This window comes from Rissa tridactyla, chromosome 6 (genome assembly GCF_028500815.1).
Source record: "Rissa tridactyla isolate bRisTri1 chromosome 6, bRisTri1.patW.cur.20221130, whole genome shotgun sequence".
NCBI lineage: Eukaryota > Metazoa > Chordata > Aves > Charadriiformes > Laridae > Rissa > Rissa tridactyla.
In genome coordinates, this window is record NC_071471.1 from 73,793,181 (window position 1) to 73,816,137 (window position 22,957).

A 22,957-nucleotide genomic window follows, 5' to 3' on the forward strand; every position below is an offset into this window, starting at 1 on the left:
CAATAGTGTTACACAAAGCAAAGTAATTGTAAATGTCCCATCCTCTGAAACAGAATTGAGTTTTAGTTGTTTGTCAAGATCTTCCTGATTTTTTTTTCCTTGAAGGAACAGGCCCAAATATGTTTTTTCCTAGAAAAGAAACATTCTCTTTGGGTCCAGACAGGAACCGGGCTGATAATGATCACCACTGAAATTCTAGGCAGCACATGAGAGTGAGTTGTGAACAGTCCTAAAGAAAAAAAAATTCAATTATTTTAGGAAGAATTTGTAGATGTATTATAAGACGGAAGCTTACTGCACTACCTTACTTCTGGCTCAGCCTCTGGGACCAGAATGTAAGTTTGTTGTGTTTGAAGTTGTAGGTGATGTTCTGATTATCTAGTCTGCCCCACTGCATCACACAGGCTAAGGAAATCTGCTCAATCATTCCATTAAGTCGTTGGACTACGGTGTATTTTTTTAGCAAAGGATGTATTATTTATCTGCAATTCTTCAGATGGAATCAATAATAGGCAAGAAAACCAGAGAAATCTGGCCTACCTTTAACAAAATGTATTTGTTGCTTTTGTATGTATATTATGTATGGCAACTTTATTGCTCTCCCTCATTACAAACGTTAACAGAGCAGTGCAAAAATAAACTGAAAATCTTGTAATTAGTCAGGATATCAGAGGAGATAACCTGAATAAAACAAAACCATGACCCATCTAAAGCATGCAGATTATGGAGTAACTTCACACATTTAACTTTCTGATTGCTTTCATGGTTTATTGGCTTGGAAAGAATTCCATGCAAATACCTGCTGCTTCCATTGAAAGCCCATGGAAGCCCGTCTGCACACGCAGGCGTTCTAGTGTTACCTATGGCTGGAGGTGCCAGTACAGCGACAAGCTTTGGGTTCAGACACATGTGGCTTCTCAACTGTGCCTGTAGTATCTTTGCAAAGCTTTTAGCAAAACACATTTGTAGCATATGCCACGTGTTCTCTTATGCTCCTCATTTGTGGAATCCAGGAAATTAATTTAGAGGTGACAGTAACTGAACTGAACAAATGCTTAGTTGGAGAAACTTGCCAGATGTCACGATGCCAAGTGTGTCAGGATATGGCTTGATTGAAAAGGATCTGGCATCTCTGTTTTCCGCATTATTGACATAATTCAATTAGGTGACTACAGAGATTTTCATTCTGTGAGCAGCAAATACATGGAAACGCTGTAAGAATGCATCATCTTACTATTACAATTCTCTGTCGTATCCCTACCCTCCATTATGCCCTATTTTCTAGCACACATTTTTTCCTTATTGCAGGAAATGGAGCTGGAGGGAGCCTCATCCATAATCTGGTCTGAGGCATGCTCAGTTCCAGCTGTGCCATACCACACAGATAGGGGTTAGAGTCTGCGGCTTCCTATGACAGTTTATTTCAGTGTCTACTTTGTCATGTCATGTTTTTCCCTACTGTCTGAACTTAAATGGCGTCTGTTGCAACTGAATACCAGGCAACAGTATGCCATTGTCACACACAAGCAGCCTTACGTGTCAGATGTGCAGAATGGGGTATTTATACTCCATCTCCAAATGCTGTGTCATTTGTCTGCTGACAGCACTCCACCTGGAACTGTCCTTCGAATATGTCCTGTTTTGAGGCAGTAAGTCTATTTTTATACTGTCCAAGTGAAAGATGCAATTTTGGATTACAAGGTAGGAACAGAGTTAAAAACTTGACAAGTGCACTGTTAGTAGTGATGTGAATTAGCCTGCCCACCCAGCTCTGAAGATTTCTCTGGGGGGTCGTCAGGTTGTTGTGCTGGAAGCAAACAGCAGCGAGCATTTCCATTCCTGCTGTCCGAGAAGCTCTGCTTCGGGGTGCCACTTCTCGCGTTCATCATTGATTCCTCCCCCCACCCAGCAAACAGAAATAACATGTAAATTTCTGAAATGAAATATTCTGAAATCATACCCCCCTTCTATAATGTAAGAATGTATGTAAAATGCAAAGAAAAAGCCAAAGAAGAAATCTTACAAATTCCCATAAGCTCCTTAGCGTGCTTCCATTTCCTTCAGCGCAAAGTACATGAGCTGCTGTTAAATTTGCCAAGTTTTAGCCACTGTTTACAACTGGGGTTTGTAGCGAAAGGTGAGGTGCCTTACACACTTGCTGCCTTCGTCTGGCTCAGCTTTGCCGGGGGCTACTGTGTGCCCGTATACCTTAAGAAACAGTTCTTGTAAGAACGCATAAACCGGATCCCACTACACGCCCACAGCGCCTCACGGGACCCCGGCACCGGGATCCCCGGCGCGTCGCTTCACGGGTGCCCTGTCGAGGACCCGCCGGGGGTAGGGGGACGGGACGGACACGACACGCTCCCCCCGGCCGCGTCCCGCCCCGGCCCGCAGCTCGTTACAACAGACCGCTGACCGGCGCCGCAGCTCGACAGGACCCGCCGCGGCCCGAGCTGGCGTCCCGCCATCGCGCCCGGTTGTACCGGAATGCGCCTTCTGCCTCCTCCCTGCGGGCCCGGCCCACCTGGCACTCGTTGGCCCGGGTACCCTCCCGTGCCGGCGCACCGCCGGCAGGAGCACCGGCAGGAAGGGTCCTGGCAAGCTGCTGCCGCCCCACGCCGCCCGACAGAGCTCGGGCCGGGCCCGCGCGCGCCGCGCTTCCGGGGCGGGGCGGGGCGGGGCCCGGCCAGAAGGGACGCGGGGAAGTCGGGCGGGCGAGTGCGGGCTGCGGCAGCCCCTGGTGCGGCCACCTAGGGGGGTCGCGGGGCCGCCCCGTGCCCCGCCGCGCCCCGCCCCGCCTCCCGCCCCGCCTCCCGCCGGCGCTGCGCCGCGCCGCGCCGAACGTGGGAGCGGTCGCTGCCGGTTCTCCTCCCGCAGCTGGAGGAGCGGGAGCGGCTGCTGCGAGGAACGGGGGCTCCGTGGGGAGGAGCCGGAGCGAGCGAAATCCTGAACCCGCCGCCGTGCTGCTGCCTTGGGGTGCTGCCGCCCTGGGGTGTTCCTGAGCCGCGGCGGAGCCGGGCTGCGGTCTGGGCCCCGCCAGCAGGGGCTGCTCGGTACGAGCTGCGCTGGCCTCGTCCTCGGGCTGGCGCGGTGGGCGCAGAGCTGCTTCCTCCGGAGATCCCGTGTGCCTTGCTCGTCTCTTGTGTCTGCTGACAAGACTTCTTCATCCCCAAAGAAGATACTTAATCCCTCCTGACACTCGTGTGACACATAAAAGTTATTTCCTGGGTTTTGATCCAGCTCTCGGTGATAAGCCCATGGTGTTCGCTTAGTGTTTCTTCACAGGAGATATCGCAGGATCAGATTAGAGGTTTTTTTTAAGAAACCAGATAGCTCTCTGAAAGAAGTAATAAAACTGTAGATAAAGGAGGCTTAATGAGCAAAGCTTTTGTGGTTTTCCAAGAGCCTTTGGCAAGTGTCTCTGTACTATGAAGTCAAGAACAGTTGTATTTTCTTCAACGAAAAGTAACTAACATGGTTCCATAAATGCTTACACCTGTGCTGACTCTTTACCCTAAAAAATTATGAATTCTTGGAAGTGTTTACCTTCTTACCAGATTTGCTCTTGATGACACTGAGAAGCGATTTATAAAACATAAAAAATAAAGCGCTTTTCCCTGTTCTATAGTAAAATATTTATATTTAGTCACTTTAGAAAGTATGTTACCTTTTTTGTATTTGTGTCAGTGAATAATTTTTGTTAACTGCTTTACTGATTGATTTGCTTGTTGCTGTACTGCCTTCCTCTTCTAAGCTACTCTTCGCCAGGGTTGTTATAAGAAGCGTACTCAATAGCAGAGTGAGCATCTTTCAGGCTTAGCTCCAGTCATTTTTCAGCTGCTCTTGTTCTATGTTGTGTTAGCAGGAATATGAAAGCAATGGTATTTTTATGTTTTTCTGCAGCATCCAGGGAAGAAAACATCTGAGAGTCACCATGGGTGATACTCTGAAAAGTCACTTCAAGGTATAGCGAAAATAGAATGGTAGAAATTATCAGGTAAGGAGTGAAGTACAGAATAAAAGACCCTATCATGCCTTTATAGAAATCCTTGCTTTGTCCAAACTTGAGTACTCTGTGCAGTTCTGGACTCTTCCTTGGGCAATACAATGTACTCTTTTTAGGATAATCGGGGAGGTGGAGGAAAAGCAATGGAAATGATTGTGTATATGAAACAGCCTTGATGTAAGGAGAGCAAGGGCATCGTAGACTGATGTATTTGTGGCAGTGTCCTCTAAGGGGTTGCTGTGCTTCCCTCAGTAGTACTCAGATGACGGTACAGACAGGTGGGTCAGTTGGTCTCTGACCAGGATATCGCCATGATCAAGCTGTTTTTTGGAGGGGGGTGGGAAGTGCAGCTTTGAGCAGGAGGGGTGGCAAAACTGGTGCACTTCTGGTGCTAGAATTGTGTAGCGGCAACTTGAGCATCGCAGCAGGGAGAGGAATGAGGGGGGGTGCTCTGCAAGTCTGTGGAGTCATGAGTTGTGTGGAGAAGGTGAACAGCCCCAGAGCCACACAAAGCTGGAGACCAGGAGAGTAGTTCAGGTAGTTTTAATTGTTTTCTTGTCCTGCCTATGTGCTTTATCTGGACATCTGACAGGCTGCTGTTCTACTGATGTGTTTTATTTTATTTCTTATTTTCCTCATTAGGATTTGTGTGTCAGCTTATCCTTTATAGAAACTGAATGCTGTCTTTTTTTCTCCCCAACCCCAAAAGAATAGGGAAACGCATTGTGAGGGCAGAGAATTAAAAAAGGAAAGGTAGGTAAGGGCAAATGGCTTAAAAATACGGAACCAGAGGGAGTGCTGAGCTGAGCATGCACGGTTCCCTGAGAGTGAGATGCTGATGAATGTTGTTTCGGTTAGTGCTCTTCTTGGAGAAATGATAGGACAGGGGCTTAGAAATAAATCCTACAGTTGGTGAATATTCCCTAGTTTTTCTTAGGAAGTTGTTGCTGGCTGGCTTAACTGTTGGCAAAAGGCCGTTGTTGAAGAGGTACCACAATGGGGCTTTGGATAGGGAGGGTAAGAATAAAAAAAAAATTAGTAGGGCGAAAAAGTGCAACTAACGTTTCTGTAATTGGTACTGGAAGAGAGGCTGACACCCAGGGTACTAAATGTAGAAGTCAGTCTTTCTCCTGAAATATTAAACGAGTGCTGACTTCAGTCTACATTTTTCAAACTTCTTTTCATTCTATCCTTGCATTTCCCTGACTACAGTTTCTCCTGGATATGAACATGTGCCCAGGTTCTTGATGTGCATCTTGTCACTTAGTGGCACTATTGTCACTCTACTAACCGTAGTTATTACAAAATTTTTATTCAGTCTCCACTGCTTTTCCTGAATGATCTTTGGCATTTGTGCAACCTTCATTTGATGGCTGTAGGGAAACTGGAACAGAACTGGGATGCCTGTTCTGTCATCTTTATTCTTAACAGCTGGTGGAACCTGATGTTTTGTTGCTCAGTGCTGAATACTGGTGGTACAAGAAAGTAGCCGTATTTGATGCAAGCAAGAATAGAGAGATAATGTTAGGAGGAATGAAATGCTTGAAAGATGCCAGATAACCCTATCGTGAGGTTTCTTAGTGAGGACTAGCGCTTGATTAAATTAATCTGTGTCCTTATGTTCCTCACTTAGTAATCTTGATTAAAGCAGCTTCTTTGTGTGATTGTTTTTCATTAGGTGGGGAGAAAAAGGTCTTTGGACAGAGATCCCCCTGTGTTTGTTGCAATTGTGTCTAGGACTGTAGGTGGACTGTAGCATGTCTGCCTGCACAGATTGTTAATACCTTCAGGATGGTTCCATGCTTTTTCTTGAAGATGGAACTCTCTTTAAGATTACTCAGGATGTTCACCAAAACCACAGTTCTCCATTGCTCGCTTCCTACTATGCTTGCTGTACACCGAGGTAAATTACTGCCTTCCAGGTAGGAAATCTAGGATTCCTTGCCATTAACAAGGGGAGGTACCAGATGACTGGACGGTGGCTAATGTGACGCCCATCTACAAGAAGGGTCGGAAGTAGGATCCAGGAAACTACAGGCCCGTCAGCCTGACCTCGGTACCAGGAAAGATCATGGAGAGGATCATCTTGAGTGAGCTCTCACGGCAACTGCAGGACAGCCAAGGGCTCAGGGCCAGCCAGCATGGGTTTAGGAAAGGGAGGTCCTGCTTAACCAACCTGATCTCTTTCTATGACCATGTGACCTGCCTTCTGGATGCGGGGAAGACTGTGGACGTTGTCTATCTGGACTTTGGTAAGGCCTTTGACACCATCCCCCATAGCATTCTCCTGGAGAAGCTGGCAAATCATGGCATAGATAAGTGTACTCTTCGCTGGGTTAAAAACTGGCTGGATGGCCGTGCCCAGAGAGTTGTGATTAATGGGGTGAAATCCTCTTGGCAGCCGGTCACCAGTGGTGTCCCTCAGGGCTCAGTTTTGGGGCCAGATTTGTTTAATATCTTTATCAATGATCTGGATGAGGGGATTGAGTGTACCCTCAGTAAGTTTGCAGATGACACCAAACTAGGTGGGAGTGTTGATCTGCTGGAGGGTAGGAAGGCTCTACAGGGGGACCTGGACAGGCTGGATCGATGGGCCAAGGCCAACTGTAGGAGGTTTAATAAGGCCAAGTGCCGGGCCCTGCATTTTGGTCACAACAACCCCAAGCAATGCTACAGGCTTGGGGAAGTGGCTGGAAAGCTGCCCGGCAGAAAAGGATCTGGGGGTGCTGGTGGACGGCCAGCTTAACATGAGCCAGCAGTGTGCCCAGGTGGGCAAGAAGGCCAGCAGCATTCTGGCTTGTATCAGGAACAGCGTGGCCAGCAGGAGCAGGGAAATGATGGTGCCTCTGTACTCGGTGCTGGTGAGGCCTCACCTCGAATGCTGTGTTCAGTTCTGGGCCCCTCTGTACAAGAGGGACATTGAGGTGCTGGAGCGTGTCCAGAGGAGAGCGACCAGGCTGGTGAGGGGTCTGGAGACCAGGTCATATGAGGAGAGGCTGAGGGAGCTGGGCATGTTTAGTTTGGAGAAGAGGAGGCTGAGGGGAGACCTCATTGCCCTCTACAACTCCCTGAAAGGAGGGTGCAGAGAGGTGGGTGTTGGGCTCTTCTCCCAGGTGAAGAATGACAGGAGCAGAGGAAATGGTCTGAAGCTGCGGCAGGGGAGGTTTAGGTTAGATATTAGGAGGAATTACTTTACTGACAGAGTGGTCAGGCACTGGAACAGCCTGCCCAGGGAGGGGGCTGAGTCACCATCCCTAGAGGTGTTTAAGAAATGTCTAGATGTGGCACTTCAGGGCATGCTCTAGTGGCAGAGATTGTACGTTGTTTGGTTGGACTCGATGATCTCAAAGGTCCTTTCCAACCATGAAGATTTTATGATTCTATGATCCTTCCATAAAAACTGCTGCTTTCAAGTGGCAAATGAAAATACTGATTTGGTTTCTGTTCATTTTCTCTTACCAATTCTTCCTCTATTTCAGTGTCTGAAAAAGAAAAGCAGCTTCTCATTACCTGCAGGTGTTGAGGGGAACCTGTTGCATTTTATTTGGAAGCACAGTTCAAATAAGTTGCACGTGCTAAAAGTTGGCCAGGTAGCCTAAAATGAGGGCACTCTTGTTTTTTGTTAGGTGTTTAAAAATCAAAATGAAGGTTTGGCTTAACATAAAAAAATCAGCTGCTGTGATGTGTCTTTAATGACTGTCCTGTCTTTTTTGTGAGCGGCCAACATTCTGGTCTTCGCGTTGTCTTTATTCTGCAGTTATACACATCAGGATTATCTTTGCTAATAATTGGGAGCGGGGTGGAGGGGAGAGCAGGACTTACGTGTGCTATGATGATTAAAACAAATTCCGCTTCTGGTGAAGTGGAGATCTCCAGATGGTCTTCTACAAAGTGATGACCATAAGGGTATTTTGGGGGAGGTTTTGGGGTTGCTTTGTTTTCCCTCTTTTGGAGAGAGTGAAATCTTAATGTCAGATAATTGTGAGTTGGGTCTTCTACTAATTCTTGAGACATTGAGGTTTTTGCAAGTGTCTTGAACTCTGCCCCTACCACTTCAATATTGTTCACTCTTCATGAGGTTTTCTCCACAGTCGTGAGACTTTCTGTCATGGTTTTGGCTTTCTCTTCAGAGAAGATTGTTTCCTGGTCCCAGAAGGTGATGCGTTAAAAATGTAAAAAACAAAACAACAAAAAACCCCACAAAATAAACAACCCCCAAACAAACAAAAATATCCCACAAATCAAACAAAATCCCAAATACTGTCTTGTAACAACATGAGAGTGCTGTTGGGATTTGTTTGAATTCTAATAGGAAAATAGGAATATAACAGTGGTAGAATGGTTACAAACAGAAGACAGTATAACTAGTATCTGAGTTGAACTGAAGAACTATTATGAATTTTTAGTGTCTTTGAGGATGAGAAACTGTAGATTTATGGTTGGTACTTCTTGCAGTGATAAGAGTGCTTGCAGAGGGACACCAAGTTGGGCGGGAGTGTTGATCTGCTGGAGGGTAGGAAGGCTCTGTAGAGGCATCTGGACAGGCTGGATCGATGGGCCAAGGCCAGTGGTGTGAGGTTCAACAAGGCCAAGTGCTGGGTCCTGCACTTGGGTCACACCAACCCCAAGCAACACTACAGGCTTGGGGAAGAGCGGCTGGAGAGCTGCCCCACAGGAAAGGACCTGGGACTGTTGTCTGCATATGAGCCAGCAGTGTGCCCAGGTGGCCAAGAAGGCCACCAGCATCCTGGCCTGTGTCAGGAACAGTGTGGCCATAAGGACTGGGGCAGTGACCGTCCCCCTGTACTGGGCACTGGTGAGGCCCCACCTCGAGGGCTGTGTCCAGTTTTGGGCCCCTCACCACAAGACAGACCCCGAGGGGCCGGAGCGTGTCCAGAGAAGGGCAACGGAGCTGGTGAGGGGTCTGGAGCACAAGTCTGGTGAGGAGCGGCTGAGGGAGCTGGGGGCGTTCAGCCTGGAGAAGAGGAGGCTGAGGGGAGACCTTCTTGCTCTCTACAGCTCCCTGAAAGGAGGGGGCAGCCAGGGGGGGTCGGGCCCTTCTCCCAAGGAACAGGCCATGGGACAAGGGGAAATGGCCTCCAGTTGTGCCAGGGGAGGTTTAGGATGGATATTGGGAACAATTTCTTCATGGAAAGGGTTGTCAAGCATTGGAAGAGGCTGCCCAGGGCAGTGGTGGAGTCGCCATCCCTGGAGGGATTTAAAAGTGTAGATGTGGCACTTGGGGATGTAGTTTAGTGGAGGGCTTGGCGGCGTTAGGCTTAGGGTTGGACTCAATGGTCTTAAAGGTCTTTTCCAACCTAAAAAATTCTAATATTCTCTTAATTTAGAAACGAACAGAAATGGGATATGGGAAGTAAATGAAGAGCAAAGCCAGGAATCTTGCCCTTGTGGAGGGGTTTTGGCTACGGTGGAGGAAACGAAGGAGGTGAAGGGCCGAAGGAGGTGAAGCAGCTCTCAGAGGTTTGGCTGCAGATCCCTGTCATCCGCTGCCTACATCAGACGGGGCAGGGAGGCCGGCTGTGGGTAGGGCTGTCTGGACTAGTCTGGGACCAGACAGAAAACAGCTGTTACTGCCGTAACCTGTCGGGCCCTGGATTTTGTGCTGCAACGTGGAGCAGAGTTACATCATCCGCTGGGGCGGCGGCGGGACGGGGCCGGCAGCCGGCCCGCCATGGCGGCGCTGAAGCAGCCGCGCGGCGGGCGGCCGGGATTGGCTGCGGCGGGTCAGCTGGTCCGCGGCGGCGGCAGCGCGCTCGCCCCGCCCCGCCCGGGCCGGCATCGCCTCAGCGGCCAGGATCGCCTCAGCGCCTGGCGGAGCAGCGGGGAGGGGAGCGGCGGCTGGGCCCGGGTGCTGGGGAAGTGAGCGGCGCCCGCGGGTGTCGCCGATCCGCGCGTAACAAGTAATCTGTCCGCCGCCGCGTCGTGCTGAGCTCGGCTTCCCCGCCGCGCTCGCGTGGGCTCTGCTGCTGCACGGCCGGGCCTGGCCCGGCGCTGCTGCCGCCGCGTAGCGCCGTAGGCAGGGTGCGACAAACGGGACAGCCCAGACCTGATCCAATGCTGTCCCTGAGGTCCTTCGGGCGGTTCGGGCAGGCCGGTGGCAGCCGTTCCCCCCGCCGCGGGGGCCGTGACGCCGTTGCTGCCGTGAGCCTGGGGCGGCTCGGGGCTGGGACGCGTGGCTCCGAACCGGCCGCGCTCCTGTGCAGCCTCTGCCGGAGCTGGGCAAGAGCTGCTCGCCGGCTGCGCTAAAGGCAACTTGTTTGAAGCTTTTTTTTCTTTGAGTCAGTTCTTCTGAACTGGTTTCCCTCTGGGAAGGTTTATTGGTTTTGAGCTTGCACTAAGAATTGTAGACTTTTTTTTTCTCTTAAAAAAATTTTAGTTGGTAAGGTAACTAAGCTGTTTAAATAACTATCCCCCCTGAGTGGTACAGGGGACTTATTTGTGTTATGGTAAAGACTTATTTCATTAAAATTGTGTGCCTTTCCTTGGAACTTGATTTATCTCTGCATAGTTGCTTAAGTGTAGTACAGTATAGCCCTTTCTATAGGAGTTTGGTTTCCAGGTTTTTTTCACGTGTGGAATGTCCTAACGCTTGGCTGAAATACTGGCCTTTATATATAAAACTGAAAAAAAGTTTACTTAGTTTTATTTTATCAACTCATTGCAAATAATTGTAGACATCCCGTGGGCCTGCAGACAACAGACTGAAAAATCAGTGTTATAGATTGTTGTTTAAAGGCATCAGTTTTAGTATTTGAGACCTCTGATTGCTTGGTCTCAGTGTAAGTCTCTTTACACAGATCTGGAACAGAATCTAAATGCACTGTGCTACTTAACAGCTGTTATGAAGATAATAAATTCATGCAAACTAGCCAATAGTATTGCTTTCTATGAGTGATAATATAAGGATAACTTTTATTATTTAAAGAGATGATAGGATAATTATGTTTTTAAAAGTCAGGTTTGGAGACTAGTTTGAAAGGAGTAGGTTTTCCTGGTAGTGAAAAAAATAAATTTTTAAGGTGATGCTAGAGTCTTGGAGAAATACCTGAATAATGCATTTTGCATTTCTTTTTATGGCTCCCTCCCCTCCAAGTAAGGCAGAAGTTTTTAATTTGTTTTTTTTTTTTGTTTGTTTGGTTTTTTTTGTACATAATTTTAAATTCTGTACCTGTTTTTGGATTGTTACTGAAGGCCAGAACCATTCCAGGTATGGAAATGGGAGTGGAATGGAAAAGGAGGATTGAAATTAACTTTAAGTCCTTGATTGAGTGAGAGGAGAGAAAGTTGTTCTGCAGCCTCGGACTAGCCTGAAAGAAAGCTTGTAATGTACAGTGTGTCCTGTTCTCTGTCTGTGCTTTCTGGCAGCATCGTTCCCATTTCACATCTCTCTTTTTCTTTTCTTGATGTCTGCTGCTGCTTTAAAATTTCTGTCTCCTTGTTAACTCAGTCTCCTTGCCTTTTCTCACAAGCTAGTTTCAAAAACGTGGTATTTCTTTCTAATCTTTGTCTTTCAAAAGACCTATACTGTCTGCCACTTCTCACTCCTCGCAGTCTGCTCGCTCTTAGCAAAGCTATCTCTGGCAAAGGGAAGCGAGAGCCAGTCTTCCAGAAGGATGAGGTTGCTTTTAGTTGCCAGCAGCCCTGTAGTGAGAACGTGCAGTGGTTCTCTGGCAGATCAGTAGGAGCAACCAAGGAGACAGCACAGCTTGATCTAGCTAGTATGGGTCTGTGTTCCAGTGACAGTGCAACACCAGGTGAAGAGTATTACTGTAGTGGGAGTTGAAGGCCTGACAGGAGAGGTTGTAATAGGAAGTGTCTGGGGGTGTAACTTCAGGTAGAGTGCCTGGTTCTGTTCCCTAAGGGAGGGAGACTGTAAGGGAGCTGAAGAGGAGCAGGCAGTCCCACTCGGGATAATTGTGGTGGAAGGGGTTCTGGTTAAAGGACCTGCTGTTTGCCAGTCCAGGTTGTCAGGAGCTGCTGGACTTTGCACATTCCTCTGAGACATAATTAAGGTCCTACTGGGAAGATGATGGCTGACAGTAGATGCCAGGGTGAACTTCAAGGTGGAAGGGTCAAATAGACAGACACATGAACAGCGGGAATTGTTGTGGCCCCCAGAGGCAGGTCCATGAGGTGCCTCGTAAGGGTTCAAAGACAGAATGTCTAGTTGGTACTGTTCACCAGCTCCTTTAAGCTTGCCCGGTTATGAGGAGAAGACTTGGACTACTTGCTCAGTTGTAACATCTGCTCCAAGTCCTTTGTCTGCCTTCTGCTGGCAGTGGTCAAGACTGCCATTTCTGATTAAATACAGAACTGGAGCAGTATTGCAGATTAATATTGTTAAAATGCCATGCTGCGTAATCTTTACTAGACAAAACAGGAGAACTGTTATCTGCTGGTGGCTGCCTTGTGTTACGTAGAGGTGTATATGTAGAAGTAAGGGTTATAATGAAGTATAACAACAATACACTGATGCAGGGTAATGAAGCAGCTTCAAGTGTTCAGGTACATGTATGCCAGAACTGCCAGGTGCTATAATTGTCATTATATTTCTAATAGCAGTTTTCCAGTGTAGTTACTATGAGCTCTCCTTGTCCTCCCTTCCGTACCTTCTCCCTACCACAGCCCGTTCAGTGTTGTTTGCTCTATTCCAGTGGTGCAGAGGGATGGATTGAAAGCAAGTAAAGGAAGCAAAATTTTGTAAAAGGGGAAGGAGAGGTTTCATGGCTTAAGCACTGTCTGGCAGAACTGGATTTTTGTTAATCTCCTTTGTTTCCTTTATGATACTAGGTGCATTACTTCCACTAGACCTGCCATAGGAAATCGCTAATTGTGTATCCCTTGTTTGCTGGGTACTTGTAGTGGTGAATTTTGAGTTACAAGAATCCTGGGTGTTTACAAGTTCAGTTAAGGTAAACTAATGCCAAATACCTTGTAAATTCATGTCCTTAATCATAATCATGGTTAACATCTTGTCCTTTGGTGTAGTACTCAGGGAAAAGTGAATCAGCATATCTTCTATATTGAATAGGGCTGAGATTCATGAGAAGTATAGTAGGTGCTCTGTTGTGGGGTCTGGATGATGCAACCTCTCTATCTTTTTTTTTTTTTTTTTTTCTTCCAGGCTTATCTGTGGACAAAGTTAGGGCTTTTCCCCATTGTTGGTACACTCGCTACTAGTCTCTTCCCTTCTTGAGGAACCATGTTTTGTTCTAGATCTTTACTAATTATCTTCTGCCAACAGGAAGGAAGAAGGGGCCTTCAGTTCTTCTAAGTCACAGCCTGAGAATTCTGCAAAACAGAGAGTAGGCTGTCTGTCTCTTGCACAAGGAAACTGCCTTAGGACTGTACAGGACAAAGAGGAGTTGAGGGGGGGTCGTGGGTGAGGAGTAACTTATAGGTGGAAATTCACTGATATTTAACCAGTTTCCCTCCCTCCTTTCCTTTTAACTTACAGATATCCTCGATTTGCAGAAGACATCTCAAAATGTTGTGTCGAGCTGCTCTGAGCCCTCTTGTCCATTCCCCTGGACGGTGCTTTGTGTTGTCGCCACATGCCATCACAGCCATTTCCCGTTTATGTATGTATGAGAGAAAGCACACATTTCTAATAATGTTGGCCAGTATGTGTCTGGGCATGCCTATGCTCTTTCCTGTGTTGAAAGGGAAATCACCTCATTAACATCATTCAACAGTTACAACCTGTAGAGTGAGCTGCAGTTGAAGCTGTACTTTCTTAATGTTACTTTTTCCCTTAACTCAATAATATTCAGATGGATGTGTGAGAGTGTATTTTTCGTTCTGATGTGCATTTCAAGCAAAAAAAGCAGTTGTGAAAGTACTGCTATTGTAAAAGTTTTTTATTTCAGCCTCGTGCTTTCCTAGAAAACAAAATCTGATTATGCCTACTCCCCATCTGCATTTTCAGCCCACAGATGTCTTGAGTAAAGCAAGGTGCGAAGCTCAAATTTATTCAGATTAGATAAAAGTGGAAAGATGCTTGCAGGAAACCTGAGTGTAAGTACATGGCTGCCCTGTAAACAGATGTTCCCTGTTAGGTTAGCAATTAGGACTTTAGTGGACATGAAGTAAATTCTCTGTTTGTTCTAGAACCATTGTCTTTTACCTTGTTTTTCTGAAAAAATAAGTGGTTCCTTTTCAGATACTGGTTATCCCTCAACAGCTGTCGTCTTGGAACCTTCTAAATCCTGAAGCTCTAGCCAAACTTGCTAACGGTGCAGTCAGCTCCTGCATCCAGGTCATCGATAAATACATTGAACCGAACTGGCCCTAGATTGAACCCTGAGGAACACTGCTGGTGACTGGTCGCCAGCCAGATGTAGCCCCATTCACTACAGCTCTTTGAGCCCTGCTGTCCAGTCAGTTCTTCACCCAGCGTGCCATGAACCTGCCTATCTTACAGTTGGACAATTTCTCCAGAAGGATGCTGTGAGGAACAGTATCAAAAGCCTCACTAAAATCCAGAAAAACTACATCCACCACCTTCCCTTCATCCATGGGGCAAGGAACCTTATCGTAGAAGGATATCAAATTAGTTAAACAGGACTTTCCCTTTGTGAACCCATAATGACTGTGCTTGATTATTGCATTGTTCTTTAAATGCCTTTCAATAGCGTCCAGTAAGATCTCCATAATTTTTCCATGAATGTGTGCCATCTTTTGACTAAGTTGCACTTTTGGTCTCAGAGTGTTATGTCAGTAGCCATTTCTTCTGTAATTACAACAGACGTATTCTCACTCTTTTTTGCTATACTGGTATTTTTGAGACTGTCTAAGTTGACCTGGTTTGCTGCAGTTTCTGAATAGTAATACAAGAAGAACTAGGTGGAGGATAAGGAAATATGGTTTCAAGTTCTTTTCAATTAATATTTCTTATCCGTATTATATCAGTTATCCAGTTAACACACTTGGACTTCTTATCTGCAAGAGAACTCCTTCAGACACAATTCTCTGTGGCTCTGCAAAACTTCATGTGAAGTATGTTGGAAGTGGTTTCCATCTGCCTTCGTTCCTTCAGCTTGATTTTGGGATTTTATGTGTTTCAGTCCACCTCTTTGTCAATTAGAAAGGATCCAGACTATTCCTTTTGTTTGTACCTTGATAGTCATTATTCTCTTTAACCTGCTGTGCTGATAGTGGTATTAATGTCCTTTGCAGGCATTTTGAAAACAAAGATTTTCCTGAGAAATGTTCCATAGCTCATTGACTTGGGCGAAGTGCCAGCCTTATGTGTCTTGTGTCTTACCTGAGTAATACTGTGATTATCGCTTCTCCCTCCAACACCTATTTATCCTGTAGGAAGGTGACTTCCAGTTCATATGTCCGTCATTCCCCTTCTGCTGCCCCAAGTTGAGCAACATGCAAAAATACCTGACTTAGAGTGGTTGTAAAAGCTGCATGTCTTTTATTTCCTAACCGTCAAGCTTTCTGCACTAGCACAGGCAGGAAAACTCTCTAGCTGTATTTAGTGAGGCAAGGCAAAGGAGATTGTTTTTAAAACTAGTATTTCTGATGTGAGCTCTTTTACAATGTTTTTCAGTTTGGTCTTCTAGATTCCCAGAGTTAGAGCTCTGTGACACATGAGATGCTGCCTTATATACCTTAGGGTTGGTTAGTGCTGCTCAGATATTATCAGTTCTCACTTTATTTTGGTGACTTGAAAGCTAGCTTCTCATTCCCAGTCTTTAAAGGCTTAAAGTTTGAATGAGACAGTTAAAACTGTGTTTTTCTTTCTTGTTTTCTTTCTTTAACCACAGATCTCCCTCGCCATAACCAAAGACTAAGGAACGAATCCGTCCGTTGTTGGAGCAACATCCCATTTATCACCATGCCGCTCAGCCGTGCACACGGGAAATCGTTTGCGCACCGCAGTGAGCTGAAGCATGCCAAGCGGATAGTGGTGAAGCTAGGTAGTGCTGTTGTGACTCGAGGGGATGAGTGTGGCTTGGCCCTTGGGAGGCTGGCATCTATTGTAGAGCAGGTAATTCTGTGACTGAAGTGCAATATTTGTTTTAACTTCAGGTACTTGGTGACTGTTGGATGGCACAGAAGATTGTAGGAAAAGCTCATAAAACAGTGATGGCCCTGTAAAGCAATGTCTTGTCCTTTCCCTTTTTCATCCCCCTGTGCTGTGGTAGCATAAACCAGGTAACTCAGTAAATTGATGTTTGAAGGTGTGGTGGGTTGACCTCGACCAGCAGCTAAGCACCCACGCAATTGCTTGTTCGCTCCCCACACCTCTGCCCCACCACCAGTCAGATTGGGGGAAAAAAAATAAGAAGAGCAAGAAGTAAGAGAACTCATGGATGGAAATAAAGACAGTTTAATAAGTGAAGGAAAGGGGAAGAGAAACAAGTGATGCTAAGGCGGTCACTCTCTACCTTGCACGAGCAGACCGATGCCCAGCTAGTCCCCAAGTGATGGCTGTCTTGGAAGACAACTCCCTGCCCTTTCGTATTCTGCTACCCCGGTTTTATGACTGAGCATGATGTTTTATGGCATGGAATGTCCCTTTGGCCAGTTCATGTCAGCTGTCCCAAATGTGTCCTCTGCAAACTTCTTGCCCAGTCCCTAGTCTACCTGCTGTGATGGGACATAATGGGAAAAAGAGAAGGCTTTGATGCTGTGCAAGCACTATTTAGCAACAGGCAAAACATCAGAACGTTATCAACACTGTTTTAGTCCTGAAATCCAAAACAAAGCACCATATGGGCCCCTGTGAAGAAAGTTAACTCCATCTTGGTCAGACCCAGTATAGAGGGAGAGATTTGCACACGGATTTTTATGCAGTAGGTAAGACATGACTGGGGCATTACTTGGATCTCATGAGAAGGTGACACTGAAGTTTGTGAAGTCCCTTGTGAGTAGACCCTTCTTGATTACCTGAGCCTTTGCAGATTTCCTCCAGGAGAAAGCTTGAAACCTCATTACTTGTGGGAAAAACTGATGGGATCAACCCATGGACTGGTTCCCCAAAATGAAATTATGACTTTGGGGGCGATTGGACATGTCTTCTCTGCGAAGTAAAGTTAACGTAATAAATTAAATTCATGTAAGACATCTAGCTTTAGAGCTTTGAAAGGAGTCTGGCCTGATATATGTAAGGAAGAGGCAATTAAAAGCTGTACTATCAGAGTTAGCTTCTTCACTTCTAGAATATGAAGTTGCTGTATGATGGCAGCTTTGGGAATGGATGGTGAGTAAGAAGGTTGGTGGAAGGTACAGCTGCTGCTTCACAGCTTTTTCATATCTTTCCTTATCTGTAGCAACGGAGGTGGAGGGGCAAGGGGTATAGAAGTGTTACCAAGTAATATGTATTGTGAAAATTCAAGCATGACTCTCATAAAAAAACTGGTATCGTGAAAAGAAAGTTTAGTAGGAGCTATAGATTGCATGCAGCCCTTTGCATAGCTCTGAAGTGGCCGGGAAGGTGCACAGGAGTATCATAGAGAGCGGTTGCCTTGCTTTGCGCATTTATGGATAAAGTGAAACACTTGCATCAGCAAGAACTGGTGAGCATAAGGTTGTCTAAAATAGCCAGAACTGTCTGTCATTCTAGCAGTGATCATACTCCAGGCCCTGTTTCTTATGTTCTGTACTTACAGGTGTCAATGCTGCAAAATCAGGGCCGAGAGATGATGATTGTCACCAGTGGTGCTGTAGCTTTTGGGAAGCAGCGGTTGCGTCATGAGATCTTGCTTTCTCAGAGTGTGAGGCAAGCGCTTCATTCAGGCCAGAATCAGCTGAAAGATATGGTGAGTGTCTGGCAGCACTCCTGCTTTTCCTTGAATGTTGGGTATTACCTGCTCAAGTCACTGCCTGACAGCTGTTTATCTCTGTAGGCGATTCCAGTCTTGGAGGCCCGAGCCTGTGCAGCAGCTGGCCAGAGTGGACTAATGGCTCTGTATGAGGCTATGTTTACACAGTACAGCATCTGTGCAGCTCAAGTAAGGGATTCTTTCTTTCCTAGACTGACTACTTCAGGCAGTGATCGAATTGTTCTTTGAATTTTTCCACGTTTTATATGCTGCTATCTTTTACTATAGCCTTGCACTTCCATTGCCATCCTACTTTTGGGGCTTATTGTAGCACGAATGGTAGCTTACACAGGAGTGCCTTTCTAAGTATTTCTGAAATGGAGTTATCTGTCGTCAAGGTGAAGGAAATATGCTTTTTCTTTTTGGAGTTCATTTGTGTCCTGCTCTTATGTACAGGGTGAGGTCTGGTCAAGCTCTGGTCTGAGCTCTTCACAAAAGCTAAAGTTGGTGATCCAAAGTGAGGGTTTAAAAATCACAGGTGGCTGAGCTGCCACACGTTCTGTAAAGCTGACACAAGTGTATGTCCAAACTTCAGAACTTGCTTTCCATCTTCTCCTCGAACCTTTCTAACTTCTGCGTGATGGTATCCCTAGCTTGGGTCTTCTACCTGTACTGAATGCTGCAACTGTATTAATTGAACTTAAACACACTTTACTTATTTTAAATACTCTGAGAATACAGTATTGCATCAAGTGTAAGGCCTTACTTGTTCAGATACTTGTTATGAATTTAGGAGCCTAATATGAAGTCTCGCTTGGAGAAACTTCTTCCTGTTATGTAGTATAGCTGATATCACTAAAGTGTTTACAGTATAGCTAGTAATCACTATAAATTGTGCTGGATTATAATCTTGTTCAAGTCTGCAGACAACTGTCATTCCTTTGATTTAAAAGAATTAACTGCCCATGCCAAAAACGTCAGTGTACACATTGATTGCAAGTGCTATTCTAACATTTGTGTGGTGGAGTTGTTTGCTTGGTTCTCAAATGTCCAATAGCAGAGTAAAAATGAAAAAATCTTCTCATCAGAGCAGACATTGAGGTTTTTTGTGTGTCTTAAAATCCCAAAACAAAGGGGTGGTGTTTGCATACAGGGAGCTTTAAGACCAGCATTCTTTCAGAAAAGCAAGTGGGTTCTAGAGTTGAAGAGAAGTCTTGAGAGAAAGCATCCCTTTGCTTGCGACAGCAGAAACAGTACAGTGGGAGGGAAAACAGGAAAGGTAGTGTCTTCAGTAATCTTTCTTGCTTGTATTCTTTATCTTTTAAATGTGGCTTATGTTTCTTTAGTGTCCCAAAGGGCATGACTGATCTGTTATGATACGTTAATACATATGTTTACAATGTTCTTGTGAAAAGTGGTAGGCTAAGTATATTTATTTTTTTTCCTCCTTTCAGATTTTAGTCACCAACCTAGATTTCCATGATGAACAGAAGCGTCGGAACTTAAATGGAACATTGCACGAGCTTTTAAGAATGAATATTGTCCCTATAATTAACACTAATGATGCTGTTGTTCCACCTCCAGAACCAAACAGTGATCTGCAGGGGGTAAATGTGGGTAAAGTATTGCAAGGGGGTTGGGTCCTGCTTGGGTACCGCACTAACGTGTAGTACACTAATAACTGGGGACCTCTAAAGCCTGCAGCAGGGAAACAGGCATACAAAACTGGTAATGTGGACAGAGGGTACTGGAAGACTATGCTGACCTGGCTGTTTCTGACATGATACAGTGCTGTGGGGTGGAAGCAGGGCAGATGATGTCTGCTCTGCCACAAGCAAGCATGTCCAATTTGGTTTTCACTGAATAGTTGAAGTTGGAAGGGACTTCTGCAGGTCGTCTGGTGCAGCACCCCCACTTAAAGCAGGGTCAGTACCTCTTGTTCTGTCACTGCAGCAAGGTGGAGGACACAGGTACTGATCGCACTGCTTGTCACAGTAAAGATACTGCTTTACTGCATTCCAAAAATGTGTGTATTTTCACACAGAGATCACCAAGTTTCCAGTGGGTGTCAACAAAGTAGCTCAGAAGGATTTGGTAGTGCTGAGAGAGCTTGCTTTTGTATGTTGCAATGAAGTATTTCCTAGTTCCTCCTGCTTTTCAGTGCTGCTGATATGTATGTGCATTGCAGGTGATTAGTGTGAAGGATAACGACAGTCTGGCAGCACGGCTGGCTGTGGAAATGAAAACTGATCTCCTGATCGTTCTCTCAGATGTAGAAGGTTTGTGAGTCATTTCTTTACTTTCTTGTTTTATCGAAGTACATCAGATAGTCAAACCAACTAGGTATTACTGTATTTGGGTTTTAGTTCATATATTTTACAGGAACAATTACAACGTACCACATAACTCCTTAAGGCATATATCCAGTGCTGATGTATAAGCCAAAGACTTTGTCTGCCACGCTGTTGAATCTGGGTGGGTGAGAATGCGTGTGAGCTTGAGACTTGTTCCAGAGCCCAGAATACCGTATCAGAGAGGGTACTGATAGGACAAGGGGTAATGGTTTTAAACTGAAAGAGGGGAGATCTAGATTAGATATTAGGAAGAAGTTCTGTGCTCGAAAGGCGGTGAGACCCTGGCCCAGGTTGCCCAGAGAAGCTGTGGCTGCCCCATCCCTGGAGGTATTCAGGACCAAGTTGGATGGGGCTTTGAGCAGCCTGGTCTAGTGGGAGGTGTCCCTGGCCCGGCCAGGGGGTTTGGAACTAGATGGTCTTTAAGGTCCCTTCCAACCTAAACCATTTTATGATTCTATGATATGTACTGTAGTAGTTCCGTTAGCTTCTCAGAATTGTATGATACAGTCATGAGTAATATGCAGGATAAAGGGTGTGTGTTTCAAATCAGGAGTGCAAACCAAATACTGTTCAATAGTTTGTTTCTTCTGGCAGCAGGTTCTGTCTTTCAGTGAATTACAGGTGCATTACAAGTCCTGGTCATTGCCTTCCACATACCTGGAATTTGCTAGCTTTTTCTGTCTCCCAGACATTTGGCTTACAATGCTCTAGTCTTGAGCTGAGTTGCTGTCACCTATGGATTTTGAAATTCCTTTTCTAGAGAGAGGAAGTTAGTGGGTGGAGTTCCAGATGAGTGCAGTCCGCATCACCCAAGTCACATAGTCTTTTCATCTTCTCCAGATGTGTTTCTTTCAGTGAATCCTGGACTTTGTCAGACACTGTAGGCCCTGAGGAGGAAGGAGGTGCCTTTCCATAAACACAGTTTATTTTAGCAGATTCAGCTGGATTTCATGGTTGATTCCAGTTGAAATATCTGTCTGAGAACAACTCATAAAAACAATAGTCAAAACAACTTGTAAAAAAAAAATTAACACCCAACACCCCCATCCTCCAAACTTACTCATTCAATGTGACATCTTGTTTATGGGAAGGTGTGTGTCTTCTCCCTCCCAAGCTATCAAGGAAGGACACAGATAGTCTGTACTTGTGCTCTCTAGATTGTAACGCCAGTATTTGTTCACATAGAATATCTGGGAAGTGTGGTGGTAGAGTTTAGGTTTATCGTGTTGGGTAAACTGAAGTGTCATTCAACTGCAAACATAGTTACATAAAATGACCAGATTTTTAAAAAAAAATTAATAAGAGTACGTCTCTGTAGTGTTGTGTTCCTTCTTAGCGGAATTTGATAATTACCCTTTTTACATATTTCTGAATTGCCCAGTTTTTCACTGTACCACCCAGCATTGAAGAATATAATCTGAAATTTTGGTGAGGGGGACTATCCTTTGCCTGTTCAGTTGTGGGCTTGTATATGTGAGCCTTGATTTTGAACATATAAAAGCTGTAAACTGTCTCTCTAACCTCAACCAAATGTCTGCTTGCATGCTGATATTTAGCATGTGGGGTTTCAGTGTGTTATTCATTATGCTTTCAGTAAAGCTGTACTTCTCGAGTCTGCCTGTTAAGTGTTTCATGCTTTCGGTCCCACAAAAAGCAGGGTTCACTGACAGTTTTCAATCCTGTAAAGTGCAATACATCTTTTCAGCCTTATGGGTTTTGTTGGGGTTTTTTTGGTCTTTTTTCATGGATGAGCTTTGGAGGTGAGGGTATATACCTGACAGATTTTTATTTTTTATTTTAGGACTCTTTGACAGCCCTCCGGGATCTGATGATGCAAAGCTCATTGATATATTCTACCCAGGAGACCAGCAATCTGTAACATTTGGAACCAAGTCCCGGGTGGGAATGGGAGGCATGGAAGCCAAGGTAGAAATCTGGAACATATGCTTTGTTGTTGGGAAGGAAAGGGAGATGTGGGAAAGGGAGATAGATGATGGATCTTGACAGGTTGCAGGAATGGGCAGACAGGAACTTTATGGAGCTCAATGATGGGAAATGCTGGGTCCTACCCCTAGAGAGGAACAACTCCGTTCACTGGTGTGGGCTGGTGAGTTGACTGGCTGGAATGCAGGTTCACTGAAAAAAGGACATAGTGGTCCTGGTAGACATGAAGTGGAACGTGAGCCAGCAATATGTAGGTGATTCTACCCCTCTAGAGGGTAGAGGGGTAGAATCTCTCTCTCGTGAGACCCCACCTGGAGTACTGTGTCCAGCTCTGGAGTCCTCTAGCACAGTAAGGATATAGACCTGTTGGAGCAGGGCCAGAGGAGGCCATGAAGATGATCAGAGGGCTGGAGCACCTCTGCTATGAAGACAGGCTGAGAGAGTTGGGGTTGTTCAGCCTGGAGAAAAGAAGGCTCTGGGGAGACCTTATAGCAGCCTTCCAGTACCTGAAGCGGGCCTACAGGAGAAATGGGGAGGGACTCTGTGAGGGACTGTAGTGATAGGACAAGGGGTAATGGTTTTATACTGAAAGAGGGGAGATTTAGATTAGGTATTAGGAAGAAATTGTTTCCTGTGAGGGTGGTGAGACGCCGGCCCAGGTTGCCCAGAGAAGCTGTGGCTGCCCCATCCCTGGAGGTATTCAGGACCAAGTTGGATGGGGCTTTGAGCAACCTGGTCTAGTGGGAGGTGTCCCTGCCCTGGGCAGGGGGGTGGAACGAAATGATCTTTAAAGTCCCTTCCAACCCAAACCATGGTATGATTTGCACTTTGGGCAAAGTAGGCCAACAACA

The 22,957-nt window shown here is 45.8% G+C and overlaps 2 protein-coding genes across 7 annotated transcripts in view; both read left to right on the plus strand.

Annotated features, from left to right (window-relative positions):
- The first annotated feature begins 1,631 nt into the window (after nt 1-1,631).
- On the plus strand, nt 1,632-7,608 carry LOC128911703 (uncharacterized). Its single transcript, XM_054206997.1, has 5 exons — nt 1,632-1,649; nt 2,265-2,546; nt 2,854-3,056; nt 3,907-3,967; nt 7,489-7,608. Exons 1-5 carry the CDS (start codon nt 1,632-1,634, stop codon nt 7,606-7,608), a joined length of 684 nt encoding a protein of 227 aa, XP_054062972.1.
- A 2,181-nt stretch (nt 7,609-9,789) lies between these two features.
- ALDH18A1 (aldehyde dehydrogenase 18 family member A1) overlaps nt 9,790-22,957 on the plus strand; it is a 31,774-nt gene continuing 18,606 nt past the window's right edge. For 2 of the 6 annotated variants that reach the window (XR_008467034.1, XM_054205710.1), the window contains exons 1-9: nt 9,797-9,930; nt 12,821-12,942; nt 13,488-13,611; nt 15,808-16,031; nt 17,656-17,805; nt 17,893-17,997; nt 19,263-19,421; nt 19,997-20,087; nt 21,964-22,088. Coding sequence is in view for 5 of the 6 variants with exons in the window: in XM_054205710.1 (XP_054061685.1) it covers nt 13,518-13,611; nt 15,808-16,031; nt 17,656-17,805; nt 17,893-17,997; nt 19,263-19,421; nt 19,997-20,087; nt 21,964-22,088 (948 nt within the window). In the remaining variant the exon portion in view is untranslated. Of the gene's footprint in view, nt 9,931-9,963; nt 11,238-12,820; nt 12,943-13,487; nt 13,612-15,807; nt 16,032-16,072; nt 16,199-17,655; nt 17,806-17,892; nt 17,998-19,262; nt 19,422-19,996; nt 20,088-21,963; nt 22,089-22,957 lie in introns of those variants that run through there. The other 4 variants (XM_054205714.1, XM_054205711.1, XM_054205712.1 and 1 more) reach the window with 4 other exon arrangements.